Source organism: Balaenoptera borealis (genome assembly GCF_965194805.1).
Source record: "Balaenoptera borealis genome assembly, chromosome: 1".
Classification (NCBI taxonomy): domain Eukaryota; kingdom Metazoa; phylum Chordata; class Mammalia; order Artiodactyla; family Balaenopteridae; genus Balaenoptera; species Balaenoptera borealis.
In genome coordinates this window covers 30504997-30525970 of record NC_138860.1, presented here as the reverse complement: position 1 = coordinate 30525970, position 20974 = coordinate 30504997, and the positions used below count along the sequence as shown (strand labels likewise).

Below are 20974 nucleotides of genomic sequence, written 5' to 3'. Positions count from 1 at the left end.
GGACACTGCCCGCTTTTTGATCCTTATGGTTGCCTTAGAAGTGTCATGGCACCTGTGGGTGTGTCATTTAGCTTGCTGATGTGTTACAATGAGCGTATACTGAGGCTCAAGGTCTAGTGGAAGTTGACTTGTCCACCATCTTGGACCCATCTGGTTCTAATTCGTTTATTCGTTCCTCAGGCTATGTCATTCTTTCAAAGGTTGTGCCCTGCCCCCTTCCTTCCTGTTTCACTACCATATTTTCCATCTTTTTGTCTGTGTGACATTGTTCCTTCTGACTTATCTTCTAAATCTGTAACTTTCTCTTGTTTTCCAAACTCATTTAGTACATTAATTTTGAATTTTAGTTATTGAATTTTTTCCTTTGTAGAAGTTCCTTTTTCTTTCTTTTTCAAATGTGCTAGAATCCAATTTATAATTTTCTGTTTCTCACAGATATTTTTAGTATGTCTTTTATTTTTTTTAATTTATTTATTTTATTTATTTATTTTTGGCTGTGTTGGGTCTTCGTTGCTGCACGTGGGCTTTCTCTAGTTGTGGTGAGCAGGGGCTACTCTTCATTGTAGTGCACGGGCTTCTCATTGCAGTGGCTTCTCTCGTTGCAGAGCACAGGCTCTAGGCATGTGGGCTTCAGTAGTTGTGGCACGTGGGCTCAGTAGTTGTGAATCACAGGCTCTAGAGCACAGGCTCAGTAGTTGTGGCGCACGGGCTTAGTTGCTCCGTGGCATGTGGGATCTTCCTGGACCAGGGCTCGAACCCATGTCCCCTGCATTGGCAGGCAGATTCTCAACCACTGCACCACCAGGGAAGCCCAGTATGTCTTATATTTTAAATACTACAATCATCCTTTTGAATAATTTATGTCTTTTCATTCCAATTGTCAAAGTCATCGGAGGTCAGTTTCTGTCATCCATTGTTTTAGCTGATTCCCATTCAAAATGAATTTAGTTATCTTTGATGATAAGCTTCTGATAGTCCTGGAATAGTTACTGGTGTTCCTAGAAGCATAGGCTTATTCCTCTATTGAGGTTTTACATTTGTATTTCCTAAATTCCTGGGGCATTACCAGTCTGCAACCACTTTAAATTCACCATTTGATTCTGATATGAATGGGATACAATTCCCAGGAAAGATGGGCATTAGGTTTACAAACTCTCAGAGACACATTTTTCACCCATGCTTCCTCCATCTCTCCCAACAATGAGAAAATTCTTGCTACAACTCTGGAAAGATGGAAAGGGGAATGGCTTTCTGCTATTTTGTCTGATTTTGAGGGAGACATCTGTAGTCTTTCCTCTCTGTAGGGTGCCTTGGGCTTTTACCTCTGTTAGCCTCTCCCGCACTGTCAATTTAGCAGCTGTTTTCATCTAGACCAGCAAATGCCCAAAGGGCAAAAGTCAACTGTGGAGTTCCTGTTCTCCTCTCTGTTCTTCCTTCTCCTAGATTTTGGCCTGCATTCCTCACTATATTTCAGTCCTTCTATGCTTTAAGAAGTTTTCAGATGTCTTCCAGCATTTTCATCTCTTTTCAGTGGGAATGCTGATCTCAATAAATGAGACACCCCCCAGTCCCCATTACCTGACACGGAAGTCCCTCAAATTATATATCTTTCCTGGCTCCCGCTTTTGTGACCTGCCATAACAGCTGCCAAAGTCATGGAGGTTCACTGGCTTTAGTTTCCTCAACTATAAAATGGGGTTAGTGATTTTCATTACCTTGTAGAATTATGCAACTCAAGTAACTTAAAGTTCTCAACAAATCATAAATACCATATATATAATAATGTTTATATATAATAAATTATGTAAATGATAACCATATTATACATAATAAAGATATTTATTTTATAGTGTAGGGGAGGAAAAATAATTTTTTTCCTCCTTTTCATTGTTCTTGGCTGAGATCCCTCTGTAAAAAAGAAAAATTAGAGGAGAAAAATTTAATTACAAACTGTTAAAAGATAAATTGAGGCACATTAAAAATGTTAACAGTTTATTTGGGCAAAAATCAATTAGAATTGAGCAGCATCCAATCAAGCAGATAGACAGGAGCTGTACCTAATGAAAAACTTTTATAGGCAGAAGAGAGTGGGAACAGGGAAGTTATACCAGGCAAAAAAGCAGCTTGGTTATTGCAAGGTCACTTTCCTTTAAGAATGGCAGGGGGTCTATCAGGCAGATTACCCCACTAATCTGCTGATCAGATGATTCCTGATTGACTGATTTAAAATTACCTTTCTGGGAGAGCCAACTAATTAAGTCTTGGTTTGGTGACATGGGGCTTAACATAAACAACTCCATTTTGGGCCTGTTGTCTTATTTTTAAGAGTACGTATGTTTCAGGACTTCCCTGGTGGTCCAATGGTTAGGACTCTGAGCTTCCTCTGCAGGGGTACAGGTTCAATCTCTGGTCAGGGAACTAAGATCCCACATACCACGCAACACAGCCAAAAAATTAAAAATTAAAAAAAAAAAGAGTATGGGACGTCCATGCTGGCGCAGTGGTTAAGAATCTGCCTGCCAATGCAGGGGACACAGGTTTGATTGCTGCTCCAAGATAATCCCAAATGCTGCGGAGCAACTAAGCCTGAGCGCCAAAACTACTGAACCTGCGCTCTAGAGCCCGCGAGCCACAATTACTGAGCCTGTGTGCTGCAACTACTGAAGCCCACATGCCTAGAGCCCATGCTCCTCAGCAAGAGATACCACCGCAATGAGAAGCCCACACACCACAAAGAAGAGTAGCCCTTCCTTGCCGCAACTAGAGAAAGCCCGCGTGCAGCAACGAAGACCCAACGCGGACAAAATAAATAAATAAATTAATTAATTAATTTTAAAAAAAGAGTACATATGTTTGTACAGGAGCTGCACAAAGATGTGAGGCTCAAAAGGCAGCCAGATGATTGAAGCTTATATAGCATCCTGAGCTAAGAAAAGGGATAGGCATCTGGGGCTTCAAAGTAGGGGAGGCAATTCATGGGAAGGTGAGAGGAAGACATGTTTGGGAAACAAAGGTTGCCCTGCCAAACAGGTAAGTCTCTCAGGTGAAGAAATTGTCTCTGGTAATAGCTCCCTTTGTGGTAAGGTCCCCCTTTCTAATGTAAATTTCCCTTGCAAAAGGGTAACTTCTTTCATAGCTTCTTCTGTGTCTGTAGTTTCTCAAAATAATCAGCTCAAAGTAATTCTTATGCCAAGGAGGCATATTTTGGGGAAGCACTTTCTGCTGCCTTCAACACACACACACACACACACACACATTTTTTACAACAACTTTTGTAGTAGCAGCAGTAGTGATAAACATAGTAGTAGGAGAGATATAAGCAGAGATTATGTTGTCGTTATGTTCCTTCCAGTTCTTTTTTTAAAATATTCATTTATTTTATTTATTTTGGCTGTGCTGGATCTTAGTTGTGGCTTGCAGGATCTTTGTTGCAGCACGCGCGATCTTCGTTGTGGCACGTGGGATCTTTAGTTGTGGCATGCAGACTTAGTTGTGGCATGTGAACTCTTAGTTGCAGCACGATCTAGTTCCCCAACCAGGGATTGAACCCAGGCCACCTGCATTGGGAGAGTGGAGTCTCACCCACTGGACCACCAAAGAAGTCCCCCTTCCAGTTCTAAAATTACAAGATTCCCTTCCTCTGCATGAGTACATCCCATCTCTGCCTGCTGATTTATAGGACTCCTGTTCATATATTCCCATGCCCTTTCAAAACACTTTATTCCTCTTTTTTTTTTTTTTCTTATATGAATTTACTGATATTTCAAGACCAGATGCAGGTACATCTTCTATCTGTGTGTTTCTCAACGTTGAATGCATTCTGGATCACCTAAGGAGCTTAAGAAAAATGCAGATTTGAGGTTTCAAACCAACCAATTAAACCAGAATCTGGGGCTGCCAACAGAAAATTGTCACTTGCCATCTGACTCTACAAGGATTAAGTCACTAGCCACTGCAGCCATTGACCTTCAACATACTCTGAAAGGAGTTCAGGGTTGAGATCAGGAATGAGCCACTCTGTGCTCTGGGAAAAACTGGAAGAATAGGCCTTCAGATAGCTAGATATTTTCAGGAGAAGATTTTATGAGCCCAAATGCTCGCATCTCCTCATATCTAGAAAAGCACTCAAATCATTAATGGTGATATCTGCTTCTCATGACTAGCAACAACCCTCTGCTTAAATGTGTGCTTAAATGCATGTATCCCCCTTCACCAAAATCACATGATAATACTGACCTTCCCCCCTACTTCTTTGGACCAGTTCCTCAGATCTATCTGAGATGTTGTCTCCCTAGCTATTGTCCTCATTTTGCCACGTATAAAACTTAACTCACAACTCTAATGTTGCACATTTTTTTTCAGTCTTTAGTCAATAGGAGGCATTTTTGTTTTTTAAAAGTCCTCAGTGATTTTTTTTTTTTCTTTTTGGCTGTGCTAGGTCTTTGTTGTGGCGTGTGGGCTTCTCTCTAGTTGTGGCGTGCAGGCTCCAGAGTGCATGGACTCAGTAGTTGTGGCACACAGGCTCTCTAGTTGTGGCCTGAGGGTTTTGTTGCCCTGTGCATGTGGGATCTTAGGTCCCCAACCAGGGATTGAACCCGCGTCCCCTGCATTGGAAGGTGGATTCTTAATCACTGGACCACAAGGGAAGTCCCCCTCAGTGATTCTAATGTGCAGCCAGAGCTAAGAATCACTAGTCATGTCTTTCTCCCATTATTCTTTTGGTTGTTTATTTTTCTAACTGATTTTTAGAAATTCATTATATATTCTGATACTAATCTTTTAACTCATATGTGTTTACAGGGATATCCTATACAGCTAATGATGCTGTCACTTGATAAAATCTTTCAGGGAAGACTATTAACACAGAATTCCAAAAGAAATTCATAGTCTTTAACACTCTTGCTAGACACTTACCCTAGAACATACACACACACACACACACACACACACAAACACACACACACACATACCTAAATATATTAAAAAATTAAGAAGAATATAACATAAAACATTGTATAGTTATTGATGAGATAGAGTGAGCTCCTTTTGACAAGAACTAGATTAAGCATGAGGCCTTAGATATAGCAGCTTCAATAAATGTTTATTAAATAAAAATAATCTTTTGAAGTTTTTTTAAAAAAGAAAGGAAAATTATATTCTTAACTATTTGCTTAGAGTGGTCAAATTTGCATAACTGTGACTAGAGGGGAGAAGGAAAGAATTTTTAAATAAAACAACCACTAATAAAAGTAGAATAATATACCATCATGTAGGCAGAAAATCTGAATACTTCAGGTTTAGCACTTCATTCATTCAATTATTATTTAATGGAAAACCTGCTGTGTGCCAGGTACTGGGATTAAAGTATCCACAGAAGACAAGGTGACTGAAAATTTTTATACTGTACTTGAACAGGGCTCTTAAGGAAAAATTATGTATTTTTTATAATGCCCCTCCTAGAAATCCATCAAGCAAATTTATAGGAAGGGATCTAAGACTGGTGCTGGCCAGGACATTAGAGTAGAAAAAGAAGGACTTGATGAATAAGATTTTCAAACAATCCTTAAATCAAAAGACATCTCAAGAAATGTCAGAGGAAGACACAAAAGCTCCAAAGTACGTCTCCTGGTGCTCTGTCTCAGGATTTGTGTTGGATTTGGCAAGTCCAGTCGTCATTGCCTACAGCAGAGGCAGTGAGTCTGCACATGCTTAGTGGTCTCTGTCTACAGAGCAAAAGAGCAGTCAGGATTGGGAAGACATCAAACATGGCTTTTTACAATCCCTGGGCCTCCCTCCTGCTATTCACAATTCAACTCAGTTTGTGTGAAAAATGGCTAGACAGAATGAGGACCCTAAACCTACTTGTCAATGTGTTTATGAAACATGGGAACTACAGAAGCACTAAGGAAAGCTTTTATTAATATGAATTTCCCTTATAATAAGGATTAAATGCTGTGCAAAATTTTGAATTAACAATCATTAGAGTGAGTTTCTGATGAAAGTGTTACTGAGTCCAAGCTCATACTGCTTGCAGCACAACAGGTCAATAAGTTGAGAGACAAGGTGTTGAGGCAAGGAATAGCAACTTTATTTGGAAAGCCAGCAAACTGAGAAGATGGCAGACTAACATCTTAAAGAACCATTTTGTTTGGGCTTGAACACAAGCTTCTTTTATGCTACAGAGGGGGAGACAGGAGAGAGTGAGATCAAGAGGTGAAGGGTTGTTGCAGAATTCTTGGCGCTGGCCAGACCTTGAAGGGGACATGTTAAGTCTTTGATATTGCATGTGTTCAACAGAGGCCTGGTCATGATACTCCTGTAAGTCTTCAACAAGTCTTATTTCCTGTCCTAAGACAAATGTTCTTTCCTGTCCTGTAACTCCTTATCTTTATGTGGATACGTGATCACTAAGCAAAGGAGAATTATCTTTCTAATAATTAGTATACCTGTGAGCTAAGCAAAAGCATTTTACCTTTAAAGGTTAAGCATAGGAGGCAGAGTTTCTGGAAAGAAAGGGGCAATTATGTATACTTGAAGCTATAGGTCACAATCCTTTTATAGGTTAAAGGTTAAGCATAGGAGGCAGAGTTTCTGGAAAGAAAGGGGCAATTATGTATACTTGAAGCTATAGGTCACAATCCTTTTATAATTAATGTGCCTGAGTGCAGAATTAGCAAGGTAATTAGCTATAGAGTGCAAAGATTAGAGCTTAAAAAAAATAGATTCAATATGGAATCAGATTAGTTCTTCCCTGTTACAAGAGGAAATTACAAAATAATTATTTATAGAGTGAAAATAACTTGTTTACAGATAGTGCAAACCAGTTTACATTGTCTACTATTGAGGGAAACAGCCAATCTTTGTAAATTCTGTTTTTGGATGAAAACAAAAGCTAATTGCAGGGACTTCCCTGGTGGTGCAGTGGTTAAGGCTAGGTGCTCCCAATGCAGGGGGCCCAGGTTCGATCTCTGGTTGGGAAACTAGATCCCACATACATGCCACAACTAAGATTTCACATGCCACAACTAAGGAGCAGGCGAGCTGCAACTAAGGAGCCTGCCTGCCACAACTAAGACCTAGCACAACCAAAAAAAAAAAAAAAAAAAAAAGCAAATTGCAAAAGATCAGAAAGAAATAGGCCTCAAATACTTGGTTACCATTTGCTAGTTTTCCGTCAATAGGGAAATGGAACAAATTACATGTAATCAGCACCGTATAGGACAAGGGATGGTTCTGTCATCCTTAAAGAAAAATAAAATTCACATTAAAGGATACCTCTATGGACACAGAGATACATAAATGTGTTGAAAAGAGAAGGTTAGCGAAGTTTCTGATCATTCAATTCCAACGTGTGGTGGATTTTCACCACCAATAAGCAATTTTTGGACACCACCTTAGTGTCCTATAATTCAACTCAGTTATGACACCATCTGCCTGGAGGTAACTTCAGATCCCATGGGTTATGGGCTCAGTCCTACAAGTCTGTCTCCCTCCCACTTCAGATGCCAATTCCAAGCCCACGTTGTTAACTCTGCTTCTGACACAACTGGCTAAAAGTCAGAGGTTCCCACAACCAGCTTTCTGGTTCAATTAATTTGCTAGAGTGGTTGACAGAACTCAGGAAAACATTTTACTTACTAGATTGCTGGTTTGTTATAAAAAGATATAACTCAGGAACAGCCTGATGGAAGAGACACCCAGGGCAAGCTAGGGAGAAAGGGTGGGGAGCTTCCAGGCCTTCTCTGAGTGCATCACTCTCCCAAATCTCCACATTTTCACCAACTCAGAAGCTCTCAGAACCCCATCCTTTTGGGTTTTTATGGAGGCTTCATTACAGAGGCTTGATTGATTAAATAATGATGGGCCACTTGTAACAGATTCAAGCTCCAGCCTCTCTCCCCTCCTCAGAGGTCAGGGGTGGGACTGAAAGTTTTAACCCTCCAATCACCTGGTTGGTTCTCTTGACAATTAGCCCACATCCGTCAATGTGGTTCAAAAATCACTTCATTAATATAACAAAAAATAGCTTTGTCACTCTCATATCTTAGGAAATTCTAAGGATGTTGGGGGCTCTGGGCCAGGAATGGGGTTGAAGACCAAATATATATTTCTTATTATAAATCACCACATTTATAGAAAAGAGAGCAAAAACTTGTAAACGGTTACTTGGGGGAGGGGGAGGGACTAGAGGTAGAGGACAAAGAAAGGGGTACTTTCCCTCTGTCTTCCATTTCCTCAAAATACTTGGATTTTCTGTAGTGGCAAGTATTTATATATTATTTATGTGATAAAGTTAAGGCAACATTAAAAAAAAATCTTTTTAACAGAATTCAGCAGTTAATAACAAAATTATACTTGCTTTTCAGATTTGATGCAAGGATGCACTCATTCACTCAATCATTCATTTAAGTCCCTAATTATTAAGCTCATAAGGTGCCAGGCATAAGGGCCTCAGCAATGAACAAGTTGGATCTACTCCCTAATGTGACAGAGCCCAAATTCTAATGGGGAAAGACACAGGATAAACAGCTAAACCACAGCTCAGTTGGGGTAAAAGTGCTCTAACCTAGGTGTACCTGAGAAGCCTTGCTTACACAGAATGGCCAGGTAAGACTTTGAGGATGTGAAGTTTAAGCTGCGGCCTGAAGGCACTCATCTGTGCTTGAAGAGCCGTCTAGGAAAAGGAAAGAACTTAGCGTGTTCTAGAAAGAAGAAACTTCCCAATTCTGCATAACTAAGAACAAATAGATTCTGACCCAGGCACAGGCTGTGTGAACTCCTAGACATTAGAGCAGCAGAATAGGGGAAGTAGACCCTTCCTTTAAGCCCTAAAGACACTAACAAAGAAGTTTCTTAGTAGACCACAGGGCCATGTTCAACTTCTCTTGGGGCCAGTCTGACCCAGGATGCAGTAAATTTGGAAAACAGAAAAGTTACTCAGGCTCTTCGAATAATATACTTGAAATACCTTTTCTGGTTGACTCCATGAAATCCTGCTGTCCTTCCCCAGCCAATTCACAAACAACCTTTCCATTCCATGTTACATGGTTTTCCACTGATAAGGGACTAGTAAGCCCTGCAGTTCTCCATGCCAGAGCATCGTTTTTCACCCCTGAGAGTCACACACAAATATCTGCAAGCATGACTCATGAAAGGAAAAGAGCCATGGCTTTCTGACAGAAGAATGTAGGATCTGTGAGGTAGGGGTCATTTTGTTTTTATTCTCTCTAAAGGTATTGGAAGCAGTCTGATCATCTGTTAGCTGTGATGCCACTCTGTGGTCTATTCCTAACTATATTATGTATGTTTGGCATATAGGGAGAAGGGAGAGAAGAGGCTGCCAGCATCTGAGCGTCTGAGGCTGCTTTGTTTATATAGAACTCATATTAGGACATCTACTCAGTGGAAGAGTCTGAGACTTTTGTACCTAGGGCTACTGGAGACATGTTCAGTTAACATTTTCTCTAAGACCACAGTTCTAGGCTAAGTCAACTTAGCGTGCTTTACTCATCAAGGGCTAGAGTTGTTATGTTTTACTGTAAAACATGGTTTTTTAAAAAGAAAATATTTATTTATTTGGTTGCAGCAGGTCTTAGTTGTGACACGTGGGTTCCTTAGTTGCAGCAGCCAGGCTCCTTAGTTGTAACATGTGGGCTCCTTTGTTGCAGCAGGCAGGCTCCTTAGTTGTGGCATGTGAACTCTTAGTTGTGGCATGCATGTGGGATTTAGTTCCCTGACCAGGGATCGAACCCAGACCCCCTGCATTGGGAGCATGGAGTCTTAACCACTGCGCCACCAGGGAATTCCCTGGAAAGCATGGCTTTTGATGTCAAATATGCCTGGGCCCAAATCCCAGCACCTGAGGGATTCTGATATTCACCTTTCTGAGATTCTGTTGCCTGCTTTCAAAGGACTAAAATGAGAAAATACATGTCAAGTGATTAACACTGTGTTTATTAGTCAGATTTTGCTGTGATAATAATCCCCCAGTTTTAGTGACTTACAACTGAAGTATTTATTTCTCAGAGTTTTGCAGGTAGGTTATGGTTGGGTTCTAGATGTCTTCTCATCTGGGGACCAAGGTTAAAGGAACAGCTCCTTTATGGGATATGCTTGTCTCATGATGGGGGACAGGAGCAGAAGAGGGTTAGCAGAAACCTGGACTTGGTACTAGCATGCTGTCACTTCAGCCCACAGTCCATTGTACAAAATAAGTCCCTATGTGGAGGGAAGGAAGGATGAATATTTGAGCAACAGTAATACAATCTATGAACTAAGCTGGGAACATGACAGGTACTTAACAAATGTTAGCCTCCATCCTTTTCCCAGTGCCTGTAAGGATTCAATAAATGAATGTGATAATGATAAGCCAACTCTGTAGCCAGCCCAAGCTTTTGACATAAAGTTGGCTGGCCGCCCTAAATGCTGGACCCAAATACCTTTGCCTTCATCAGTCTTATTGCCCAGAACTGTTCCACCATTTCCAGATCTAATCCTGTATTCCTCACTCTGACCACTTGCTTCACTCTCCCCTGCAGCACCTCACTTAACCTTGTTCCCTGACAACTAGTGGAGACCCCTCACTTTCCAACTTCTCCATAACTCCAACAGCCCTGGGACCACACAGGATCCTGCCACTCTAGGCTCTGTTTGCTGGGCACATCATGACTATGTGACCCAGAATTTGGCATCAATCACCAACATCTTTGCCATAGAAACAGTGTGTCAAACATAAACACTTAGCCCAAACTACCCAAATAATTGAAAACATAGTCTATAGTCATATGGTCATATCACATAGTTATTTTTGGATGTAAGTCTGTACATTTTAATAAACTCTGGTTTTTAAATGACTTTTCAGTGATATAGTTATGGGTGGAAGGAGGGAGTTTGAGGTGGGCACAAGAACTAGTTGGCAACCCTAACTAAAAGAAATGGGAAAAGTTATACACAATTGAGGTTAAGAAGACTTTGAATATCACTAGCTTCAAGTCCCTTATTTTACAAATGAGAAAACTGAGATGGACAGAGAACTATCTATAGCAAATTATGAGCAGAAACCAAGTTTCCTGAATCCCAGGCCAGAGCTTTTCCTACTATATCAAAACAGAGTAGAAGAAACCAGCTGGCTACCAACAGTCCTAAACCCCAGAACCGGGATGAAAGAAGAGGGTAGTTGTGTTAATCTAGTCTTAGAGAGAGGAAAAATATGTTTAATGGAACCCATAGCATGGAGGAGAACATCAGAAGCAGTGGGTAGATTGTGGGGGAGGTGGTCAGCATTTGGGTTTCAGCTCATTTGGCCTTCTCTATATTGTCCTGCCTGTGAGCATTCACCATCTTGACAGGAGCTACGTTAGAGCATCAGGATGAGAGCTGCCTCCTGGGGAATTTCCTCTCCCTGATAATGATTATAAGGATGGTAAGGACAAAGTCCTTGAGGTAGGAGATAGATGGGCCCCAGGCTGAGCAGTTGCAACAGGTCTCCTGCTGACGCTCCAAGGTATGACACTAGCAGGAGCATCAGACCCTGACTGGGTAAAAGACAAAGTGACCACATTTTTCTCATTCTTGTGGTCAAGAGGATTTCCCAGCCCACACATGCACAGGGAAGGTCCTCAGTCTAGGGAAGGGGTCAAAAGGAGGGAGGGGCTGCCAGTCCATAAAATGTCCTGCCAACCTCCCAGAAACCTTCGTGCTGGAATCCATCTTGGCTGAGAGATGCACATGCTCCCACCGGGAGGGACCCTGAGTCAGGCCAAATATGGGCACAAACAAAATGATTGGCTGGAGACAACCCGGAATACTGCCCTCATATAAGCAATCTATGCCACCCCTATTGCACGTAACTCAGAATTTGTCTGTGTGCTCTTCCACACATACTTTGCTTCTGATAAATGCTTTGTTTGCTTCACAGTCTCTGTCTCTTTGCTGAATTCTTTCTTCAAAGAAGACGAGGACCGAGGTCCTGCTTTCCAGCCGTCTCGCCCCCCTCCCCTCGAAATCTGCCTGAGCCTAAATATTGAGGAAGGTGCATTCCCTGTTCAGATAGCCAAGGGCTTTGGGAGTGTGTGATCCCCACCGTTCCCTTGTGAGGTAATGGATGTGTCATCAGGAATATCTAAGGGCCTTTCTTGTGAAAGGGATTAATAATCTGATACAGGCAATAAAAACTTGATTCCCAGATCCTTAGTCTAATTATCAAATTATTATGATTTCTAAAAAAAGAATTACCAACACAGTTGACTCTCCATATCCATGGGTTTCACATCCACAGATTCAACCAACCGAGGATCAAAAATACTTGAAAAAAAATAATTCCAGAAAGTTCCAAAATGCAAAACTTGAATTTGTCACCTTGGCAACTATTTACGTAGCATTTACATTTTATTAGGTACAATAAGTAATCCGGAGATGATTTAAAGTATACGGGAGGATGTGCTTGGGTTATATGCAAATACTGTGTCATTTTTTTGTAAGGGACTTGAGCCTCTGAGGATTTAGGTATCTACAGGGATCCTGGGTCTAATCCCTCATGGATATTGAGGGATGACTGTATATTTCATTATAATGAGATGTACGGATTATTTGACTGGAGTCATGAGTCATGGTGTCTAGAAGCCCTTCCATAAGAAGGGGAAAAAAAAGAAGGAAGGAAGGAAGGAAAGAAGGACGAGAGAAAAGAAGGATAAAATGGAGTCAAGATGTTTCAACAATATTCTTAAGAGAGATATAGTTCAGTGTAGGGGTAGATATACCAAGTGCCATTTGCTGAGATCTGTAGATGCAAGTGTCAGTGCCTAGGTGAAAGAGGAGTCAGTCTTCACAGGTAGATGGACATGGAAGAAAATTCTGACCTTCATTTGGTGTTGAATCCCAATTATGAAGAGTTAATGATCTGTAACACATTAGCCAACAATATACTTCTAGGAATTCTGTGAATTTTTTTGCAAATAAAGAATATTTGTTTTAGATGTACAATTTCCTCAAGTTATCTCTGTTGTAATTTTATACTTTACTTTTACAGTGGTGGGGCCCAGGGTAGGCTACCCCAAAATATGCCTCAATGGTGTATTGATTATTTTGAATTAAAGCTACTTAAGAACTTAAGGACTGTACACAGCCAGTGCAAGAGGAACACATGGACCCTCCTTTCTGTCTCCCCAAAAGCAGGAAATAAATTTCCCCTGTGAAAGAATACCCTTATCGCCAGAGATAGGGAATTGGTGCTGAGAAGCCTCTATAAACAAGCCTTGTTACTTTTAACATTTACTACCAGAAGCCCAAACTCTGTTTAGATTCTTCACTGATTGAGCACCCAAAACCTAAGTTTCTTTGTCCTGTCAATTCCTCACAAATGTATTGTTTCTTTGTCTAAAAAGTTTAAAAGCTGCCTGCTTCGGCCACTTCTTAGGTCCCATTTCTACAGATCTGTGTGTGCACAAATTAAAATTTGTTTATTTTTCTCCTGTTAAACTGTCTTGTGTCAATTTAATTATTAGTCCAGCCACAAGAACTCAAGAGGGGTAGGGGGGAAATTTTCCCCTCCCTGATGATGGCACGGTATTAGAAATGAGTAGGGAGTGGCAGAAGGTGGGAGCTATAGGCCCTCAGTCTGAGCACTTCCGAGCACTGACAGCATGGGAATTTTCAATGATTTACTGAGCACTTAACCCACACACTGTGCCAAGCAAGGAGGGTGCACAGTGTACTTTGCCTTGTCCATATACTGGAAACCTTCATAGCTGTTGCGAGCAACATTTAATTGCCAGCATTACACCCATTTCACAGAAGTTAACTAAGCAGACTGAGAGCTTAAATGACTTCCTAAATCAGCAGCTAAACTGGGACAGAAAGCCAGAATCTTGGCTCTTTTGATGGTTTGAATCTTGAAGAAAATATTTTCATTCCAGCTTGATCCAAATAACTTATCTGGAGTCTTGCTAGCAAGGAGACCTTGGAAGGACACCTGGTTAGTCTGAAGCAAAATAAAATGAAATAAAGCTTAAAATCCTTTTCAAGATTTTTTTATGTGAACCATAGTTAGCCTCCCCTGTAATTATGATCATTGCCTTATTATTCTGCATGAGTCACATCTGGGACCCCAAGGTCTCTGGCCTCTGCAGCAGCAGAAGTCCTTCCTCAGACACTTTGCATGTCCCACACTCAGTCTGCGGAGGTTTATAAAGGAAACGGGACATTCAAAGGCCCATTAGACAGGGCAGCCTTGAGGTTTTTTAAAATTGTGGTAAGATATATAACATGAAGTTTCCGATTTTAATCATAGCAAACAGAAGCATATTTGGGTAGTCTTTTTGAGCTGTGAATATTTTTTTCTAGTTAACAATGAGATGGCCTTGCACTCTGAGCCCAGCTGAGAGTCCCGGGACATTTTAAGTCTCCAGGAAAATGAACAACCTTTCAGCCAGTTTCTTTTTTCTTTTTCTTTCTTTCTTTTTGTTTTTTGAAAACCTAATTGGATTTATTAAATGATTCATGAATCGGGCAGCATCTCATCTAGCCAGTAGAAAACTGCTCTTCAGCCAGTTTCTAATAACTCTCTTACTTACTGCCAAGAGACAGCTGCTTTAGGCAGGTCCTTTAATTTCTTTTATTATTATTTTATTTTTAATTGTGATAAAATACCATCTTAACCATACAGTTAGGTGGTATTAAGTATATTCATATTGTTGTGCAACCATCGCCACTGTCCATCTCCAGAAATTTTTATCTTCCCAAACTAAAACTCTGTCCGCATTAAACACTGACTCCATAATATTCTGACACCAACTAGGATTCTGCTCCCAATCACAGTGTGTGGGTCCTTTCCTCACCAAGTAATTCTGACACCAGCTGCGTGTCCTACAATTCAACTCAATTCTTATACTATCTACCCAGAGATAGCATCAGATCCCACAGGTTAAGAGATCAGTCCCACAAGGCAGCCTCCAGCCCCCCACTTCAGATGCCAATAGCAAGTCTTGTTGTCACTTGTGCTTCTGACAGATTGCCTATAAATCAGAGGTTCCCAACTTCTAGAGGATGCTTCTATAATGGATTGATTTGAGGCATTTCAGAGAGGTTATGAGGGCTAGAAGGACCCTTGACTAGTTGTTCAACCTCTCTTTACCTTAATGCACTTCCAGTCTTCCCACCTCCCAGGAATTTTTGAGGTTCACATAGGATACTGGTGAAAGCATGCATGAAGAGCTAAGTGGTAACAAGTGTAAATTACCAATTTCAGCCATGATGGTGACTGATTAAGTGGGGTTTGAAAACTGCAGTGAAGGGTGGCCAGTGGGAAGTGTGTTTCCTTGCTAGAGCAAAGTCCCTCAGCGTGAAGTGCAGTGTAGCACAACTGCCTCATGTGCTTAAACTGGTAAGGTCCTGGGCCACACCTCAGTGAGTCTGCAGGAAGCCTTCCTTCCCCCGCCAGCCCTGAGCCTCTCCTGCCAGGGTGGTGGGTGTGGTTGGCATGCTGCTTCTTGCTGGACACTGGGAGAGACAGGCCCTATGACTTTCCCCCCCCTTACTGTGGTCTCCATTTAAGACTGGGTTCTTCTGTGTGCGTTTATCTTATGCTCCACTCCATCAAGTCAATAACTGCGGGTTAGAAGTTCACAAGGGTTTTATTTCAGAGCAAGTACTTCTGGCTAACATAATGTGCTTATCTGGGTGGTTGTCTATGGAAGTCAACATACTTGTAAAGTTTTTTTGTTATTTGCTCTTTTATGTTACGTAAATGCTTGGTGTATTAATCTCTGGCTGAGCTGATGGCAAAATACATAACCTCCAAACTACTTTATTTGGTGTGACTTGTTAATTAAACCAATATATTTTCCATGTATGCCCATTACATTACTATGTGATAAAGAATGTGAAGTGTGTCATCAGAACAGAAAGCCTAAATTTGGTAGTCAGGGAAGGCTTCCTGAAGGAAATGACACCTAACCCTAAAGGATGGGCAGAAGTTGTCCAAGTAAAGAGGGAAAGGAAGTGTGTTCTAGTCAGAGGGAACAATAAGAAATGTTGGAAGAACTGAAATTCAGTTATTATGCAGGAGTGCATGGTGAGGGTGGCAGGAAATGGGGAGAGGAAAAGCTGGAAAGATGGGCAGAAACCTTGGTGTCAAGTTAAGATGATTAGACTTTATCTTAAGATAAGATAAGGGCATTAAACATTTTAAGGAGGTGCCCATGATCAGATTTTAGTTTTAGAAGGATTACTCTTTAATGTTAAAGGAGGAGTAAGATGATCAGCTTTTCTATTTAGAAAGAGTCACTTGTCTATAAGGAGTTAAGGGAGGTCTAAAAGTATGTAAGGAGGGTACCATTGTAAGGTTTTTAGGGCGGTGACAAGATGAGATATGCATTTGAAAAGAATCTCTCCTCTAGAAAGAGTTTTAAAAAGTATAAAGGGTTACTTCCCTGGCGACCCGGAGGAAACAGTGTCAAGGTGAGAGTCAAGACCTCCACCATGTCCTCCCTCCGCTTCATTTGCCAGCGCTGCAGCCAGCCCCTGAAACTGAATCAGTCCATGGAGACCTCCCAAGAACCTGAAGCTTTGATGATCATCTCAGCTCAGGGGGAGCCAGGAGAAACCCAGGAGGGAGGCCCTCCTTCCAGGGAGGAGGCAGATTTTGAAAATCTACAGGAAGGTGTCTCTTACAGGACCCTTCCTGGCCTCCCTGGTGGCAGAATGTCCTGGGACAATTCTGACAACTTCACCCTGCTTGGGAATTTGGGCTCCCTGAGAACTCTCAATAGCATCCAGAAGGCTGCAAGCGACATTTTTGACATCCTCTCCGATGAAACAGATGTGGACCACCCCCTGTGTGAGGACTGTACTGACAATCTTTTAGAGCAACTGGACATTCATCTCACCGTCACAGAATCTGAGATTCAGAACTACAAACGCTGTTTGGAGACCAGGGAGTTGATAAGTGAGGAGAGGGAGACGCTGCAGGAGAAGCTGAAGGGCCTGGAGCTGGAGGAAACGAGGCTGGTCCAGGAGCTAGAGGAGGTGGAAAAGAACCGAGAAAGGGCAGCAGCAGATCTCGAGGCAGCCCAGGCAGAGACTGAGATGCTGGACCAGCAAGAAAAGCAGTACCAGAAGGACTACAGTAAGTTGAAATGGCAACAACTAGAACTACATGACGAGCTGAGTAGTGTGGAGAAGCGGCTATGGTATGCCCAGATCCAGTGGAATCAGCTGGAGAAAACCAGTGTCTTTAATGCCACGTTTGAGATCTGGCATGACGGCCCCTTAACTACCATCAATAACTTCAGATTGGGCTGCCTCCCCACTGACCCTGTGTGCTGGAATGAGATTAACATAGCCTGGGGACAGACAGCCTTGCTGCTCCTTGCCCTGTCCAATACAATTGGACTGGAGTTTCAGAGGTATCGACTCATCCCCTGTGGAAACCATTCCTATCTGAAGTCTTTAACAGATGACTGCATTGAGCTGCCATTGTTCTCTAATGGGAAGCAGAATGTTTTCTTGCATAACAAATTTGACCAGGCTATGATGGCTTTCCTGGACTGCATGCAGCAATTCAAGGAACTGGCTGAGAAAAGTGGCTCAGGTCTCTGTTTGCCCTACAAGATTCATGTGAAGAAAGGCCTGATGGAAGACCCCGGAAGCAGTGGTGGATTCTATTCCATCAGAACCCACTTGAACACAGAGGAGGGGTGGACAAAAGCACTCAAGCTTATGCTTATAAATTTTAAGTGTAGTCTCACTTGGGTCTCCTTAAGATACTGTCAAAAATAACTTTTTTTCTAAAAGAGAGAGATTTTTTTTTTTTGCTCTAAGATTTTATTTGTGAAAATGTTAGATAAAATTCAAAACTGAAGAATATGTTTATAATTTAAAAAATGAATGGCCATACAGGCACTAATTTAAGATTATTGTCCAGAGCAAACCAAAAGACATTGCTGTCTTCCCCAGCATATCTTTGTCCTCCCTCTCCCTTTCTTCCCAGACAAGCATTCAAAATGACAAAGGTGAAATCATAGGATGACAAGATTATTCCTCGTTAAGAAGGGATAAAGATTGCAGAGAGAACTGAGGGGTGGGTGAGGGGTGAGAGGAAGGGTTAGTAAGGAGAGAAGTGGAGGTCTTTAATTTTTTATGAGGAAAGTACTTGGGCCATTGTATGTAGTGGAACTTTGGAGTCAGGAAGTAAATATTAAAAGATTATTACATTTCTGCTGTGATATACAGTGTAAACCCTTCCTCTTCATCCCAGAAAAACTTTCAATAAACTTCTACACTTTCTTCAATGATTTAAAGTGAAAAGTGTGTCATTGGGCTGTGCCATTATGTTGACACTAACCTGGAGGTGAGGGGCTGTGGTGGCCAGAGAGGACTGGTAACATTTCTGCTGATCAAGGGTCAGGTAAGGTCACAAGGTGAACCCCTACAGAGAGCTGAAGGTTGTAAAAGCCAGAGGACTTTTTTTTTTTTTTTATAAATTTTAATTTATAAATAAATTTATTTATTTATAATAAATTTATAAATAAATTTCTTTATTTATTTATTTTTGGCTGTGTTGGGTCTTCGTTTCTGTGCGAGGGCTTCCTCTAGTTGCGGCGAACGGGGGCCACTCTTCATCGCGGTGCGCGGGCCTCTCACTGTCGTGGCCTCTCTTGTTGCGGAGCACACGCTCCAGACGCGCAGGCTCAGTAGTTGTGGCTCACGGGCCCAGTTGCTCCGCGGCATGTGGGATCTTCCCAGACCAGGCCTCGAACCCATGTTCCCTGCATTGGCAGGCGGATTCTCAACCACTGCACCACCAGGGAAGCCCCAGAGGACTTTTTAAAAATGCAAATTGTGGAACTTCCCTGGCAGTCCAGTGGTTAAGACTCTGCCCTTCCACTTCAGGGGGCATGGGTTCCATCCCTGGTTGGGGAACTAAGATGCCACATGCCACTGCGCCATGCAGTGAAGCCAAAAAAAAAAGCTAATTGTGTCATGTCATTTACCTGCTTCTCCATTGCTCTCAGAATAAAGTCCCAAATTCTTACCATGGCTTTCAGCCTGGGTGATCTGTCCTGCCTGCCTCTCTAGGCTCACCTCATACTGCTCCCAGCTCCTTTCTGTTCCCAAACATGCTAAGTCCATCCTCCATCTGGTCTTTGCCCATGCTCTTCTCTGTGTGTTTTCTAACCAAACTACAAACTTCCTGAGAGCTACTTTAGCTTAGTAGTCCAGATGGTGCCTAAACAGCCTCTCATACATACTCAGCATCTGTAAATAGAAGTCATTGCTGTGGAAAATGTGAACAGGAAGTTGACTAATTTGTCACAGACTCAGAGGTAATAGAAAACTCCTAGGAGATTGGTTAAATGAATTAAGGTCCAAGCATATAATGGAATACCATGTAGGTATTAAGATGTTATAGAAGAATATTTACATAATATTTAATGAAAATGCTTATCATATATTAAGTAAAAAGATTAGGTTATAAAACATGTAATATAAATTGAATATTTAAAAGTAGTTAGCAAAAAAATAACTCCAAGAATATATATTCCTTGAATATATGAAGTATTTCCATGAAAATTTTGTATTTAAAAAAAAAAAGCTTTCCACTTGAGATTAAGAAAGATACAGAATATTAGTTATCAGTATTTCTATTTAACATGTGTTGGTGATCCTAGCTAGTACAATAGATTAGAAGTAAAAGGTATAGGGGCTTCCCTGGTGGCGCAGTGGTTGAGAATCTGCCTGCCAATGCAGGGGACACGGGTTCGAGCCCTGGTCTGGGAAGATCCCACATGCCGCGGAGCAACTAAGCCCGTGAGCCACAATTACTGAGCCTGCGCATCTGGAGCCTGTGCTCCGCAACAAGAGAGGCCGAGATAATGAGAGGCCCGCGCACCGCGATGAAGAGTGGCCCCCACTTGCCGCAACTAGAGAAAGCCCTCGCACAGAAACAAAGACCCAACACAGCCATAAATTAAAAAAATTTTAAAAAAAAGAAGTAAAAGGTATAAAGATTAGAAGGGAAAAAATAAAATTTTTATTTGCATATGACATAACTGTGTAATGATATCCCAATAATCAACACATAAATGATTAGAATTAATAAGTGAATTAAGAAATTCACTGACTACACAGTCAATTACAAAAACCAAATGTATTTCTATATATAAGTAACAATTAGAAAGAGAATTTTAAAATAGTTCAAACTGTTAAATTCCTAAGAATAACGTAACAAAAAGCCTTTTGCACAGAAAACTATATTATCAATTGTTCTAGAACAGGGGTTTGCAAACTTTTCGTGTAGAAGGCCAAATAGTGAATGTTTTAAGATTTTTGGTCCATGTGGTCTCTGTTGCAATTACTAAATTGTAGCAACTATTCAATTGTGCTGTTACAGCATAAAACCAGCCGCAGAAAATGTGTAAATGAATGGGCATAGGTGTGTTGTAGTGAAACTATATTCATCAAAAAAGACAGCAAGGTGGATTTGGCCTGTGGGCCATAGTTTTCTGACCCCTGCTCTAGGCCATAGTCCATCAAGTCATGGACTATGTCTATCGTGTTTGTAGTTATGTCCGCAACAGTCTGCACAATGCCTGCCACATAGTAGATCCTCAATGAATAATTGAATGAATAAATCACAGAATTATTCTGTTTCATTTTGTGACTATCTCAATTCCCCCTCTCCATCCCCAAATTTCTCACATAGGTACATATTTTCCATTGAAGTCATTTGAGTGTCAGAAACTACTAGTCCAAGAGATTTTAGGCACCTGAAATAAAAGGTAAATCAGTTTTATTTATTCATTCATTCATTTTGTGTTAAGAACACTTAACATGAGATTCAACCTCATTAGATTTTGAGTGTACAGTATAGTGTTGTGAAGTATAGGCACAATGTTGTACTGCAGATCTCCAGAACTTAATCACCTTGCACGATTGAAACTATACGCACTGAATAGCAACTCTCCATTTCCCCTTT

General features: G+C 41.2%; 1 protein-coding gene and 1 long non-coding RNA gene across 2 annotated transcripts in view; both read left to right on the top strand.

The window, feature by feature from the left end:
* Positions 1-18468, top strand: part of BECN2 (beclin 2) — a 113788-nt gene extending 95320 nt beyond the window's left edge. Inside the window, exon 2 of the mRNA XM_082341074.1 lies at positions 9672-18468. Coding sequence (XP_082197200.1) covers positions 16360-17775 — 1416 coding nt within the window. The 5' untranslated portion in view covers positions 9672-16359 and the 3' untranslated portion in view covers positions 17776-18468. The remainder of the gene's footprint in view (positions 1-9671) is intronic.
* The window catches only part of LOC309605589, a 582281-nt gene that overhangs the window by 459211 nt on the left and 102096 nt on the right, over positions 1-20974 (top strand). The window lies entirely within an intron of this gene.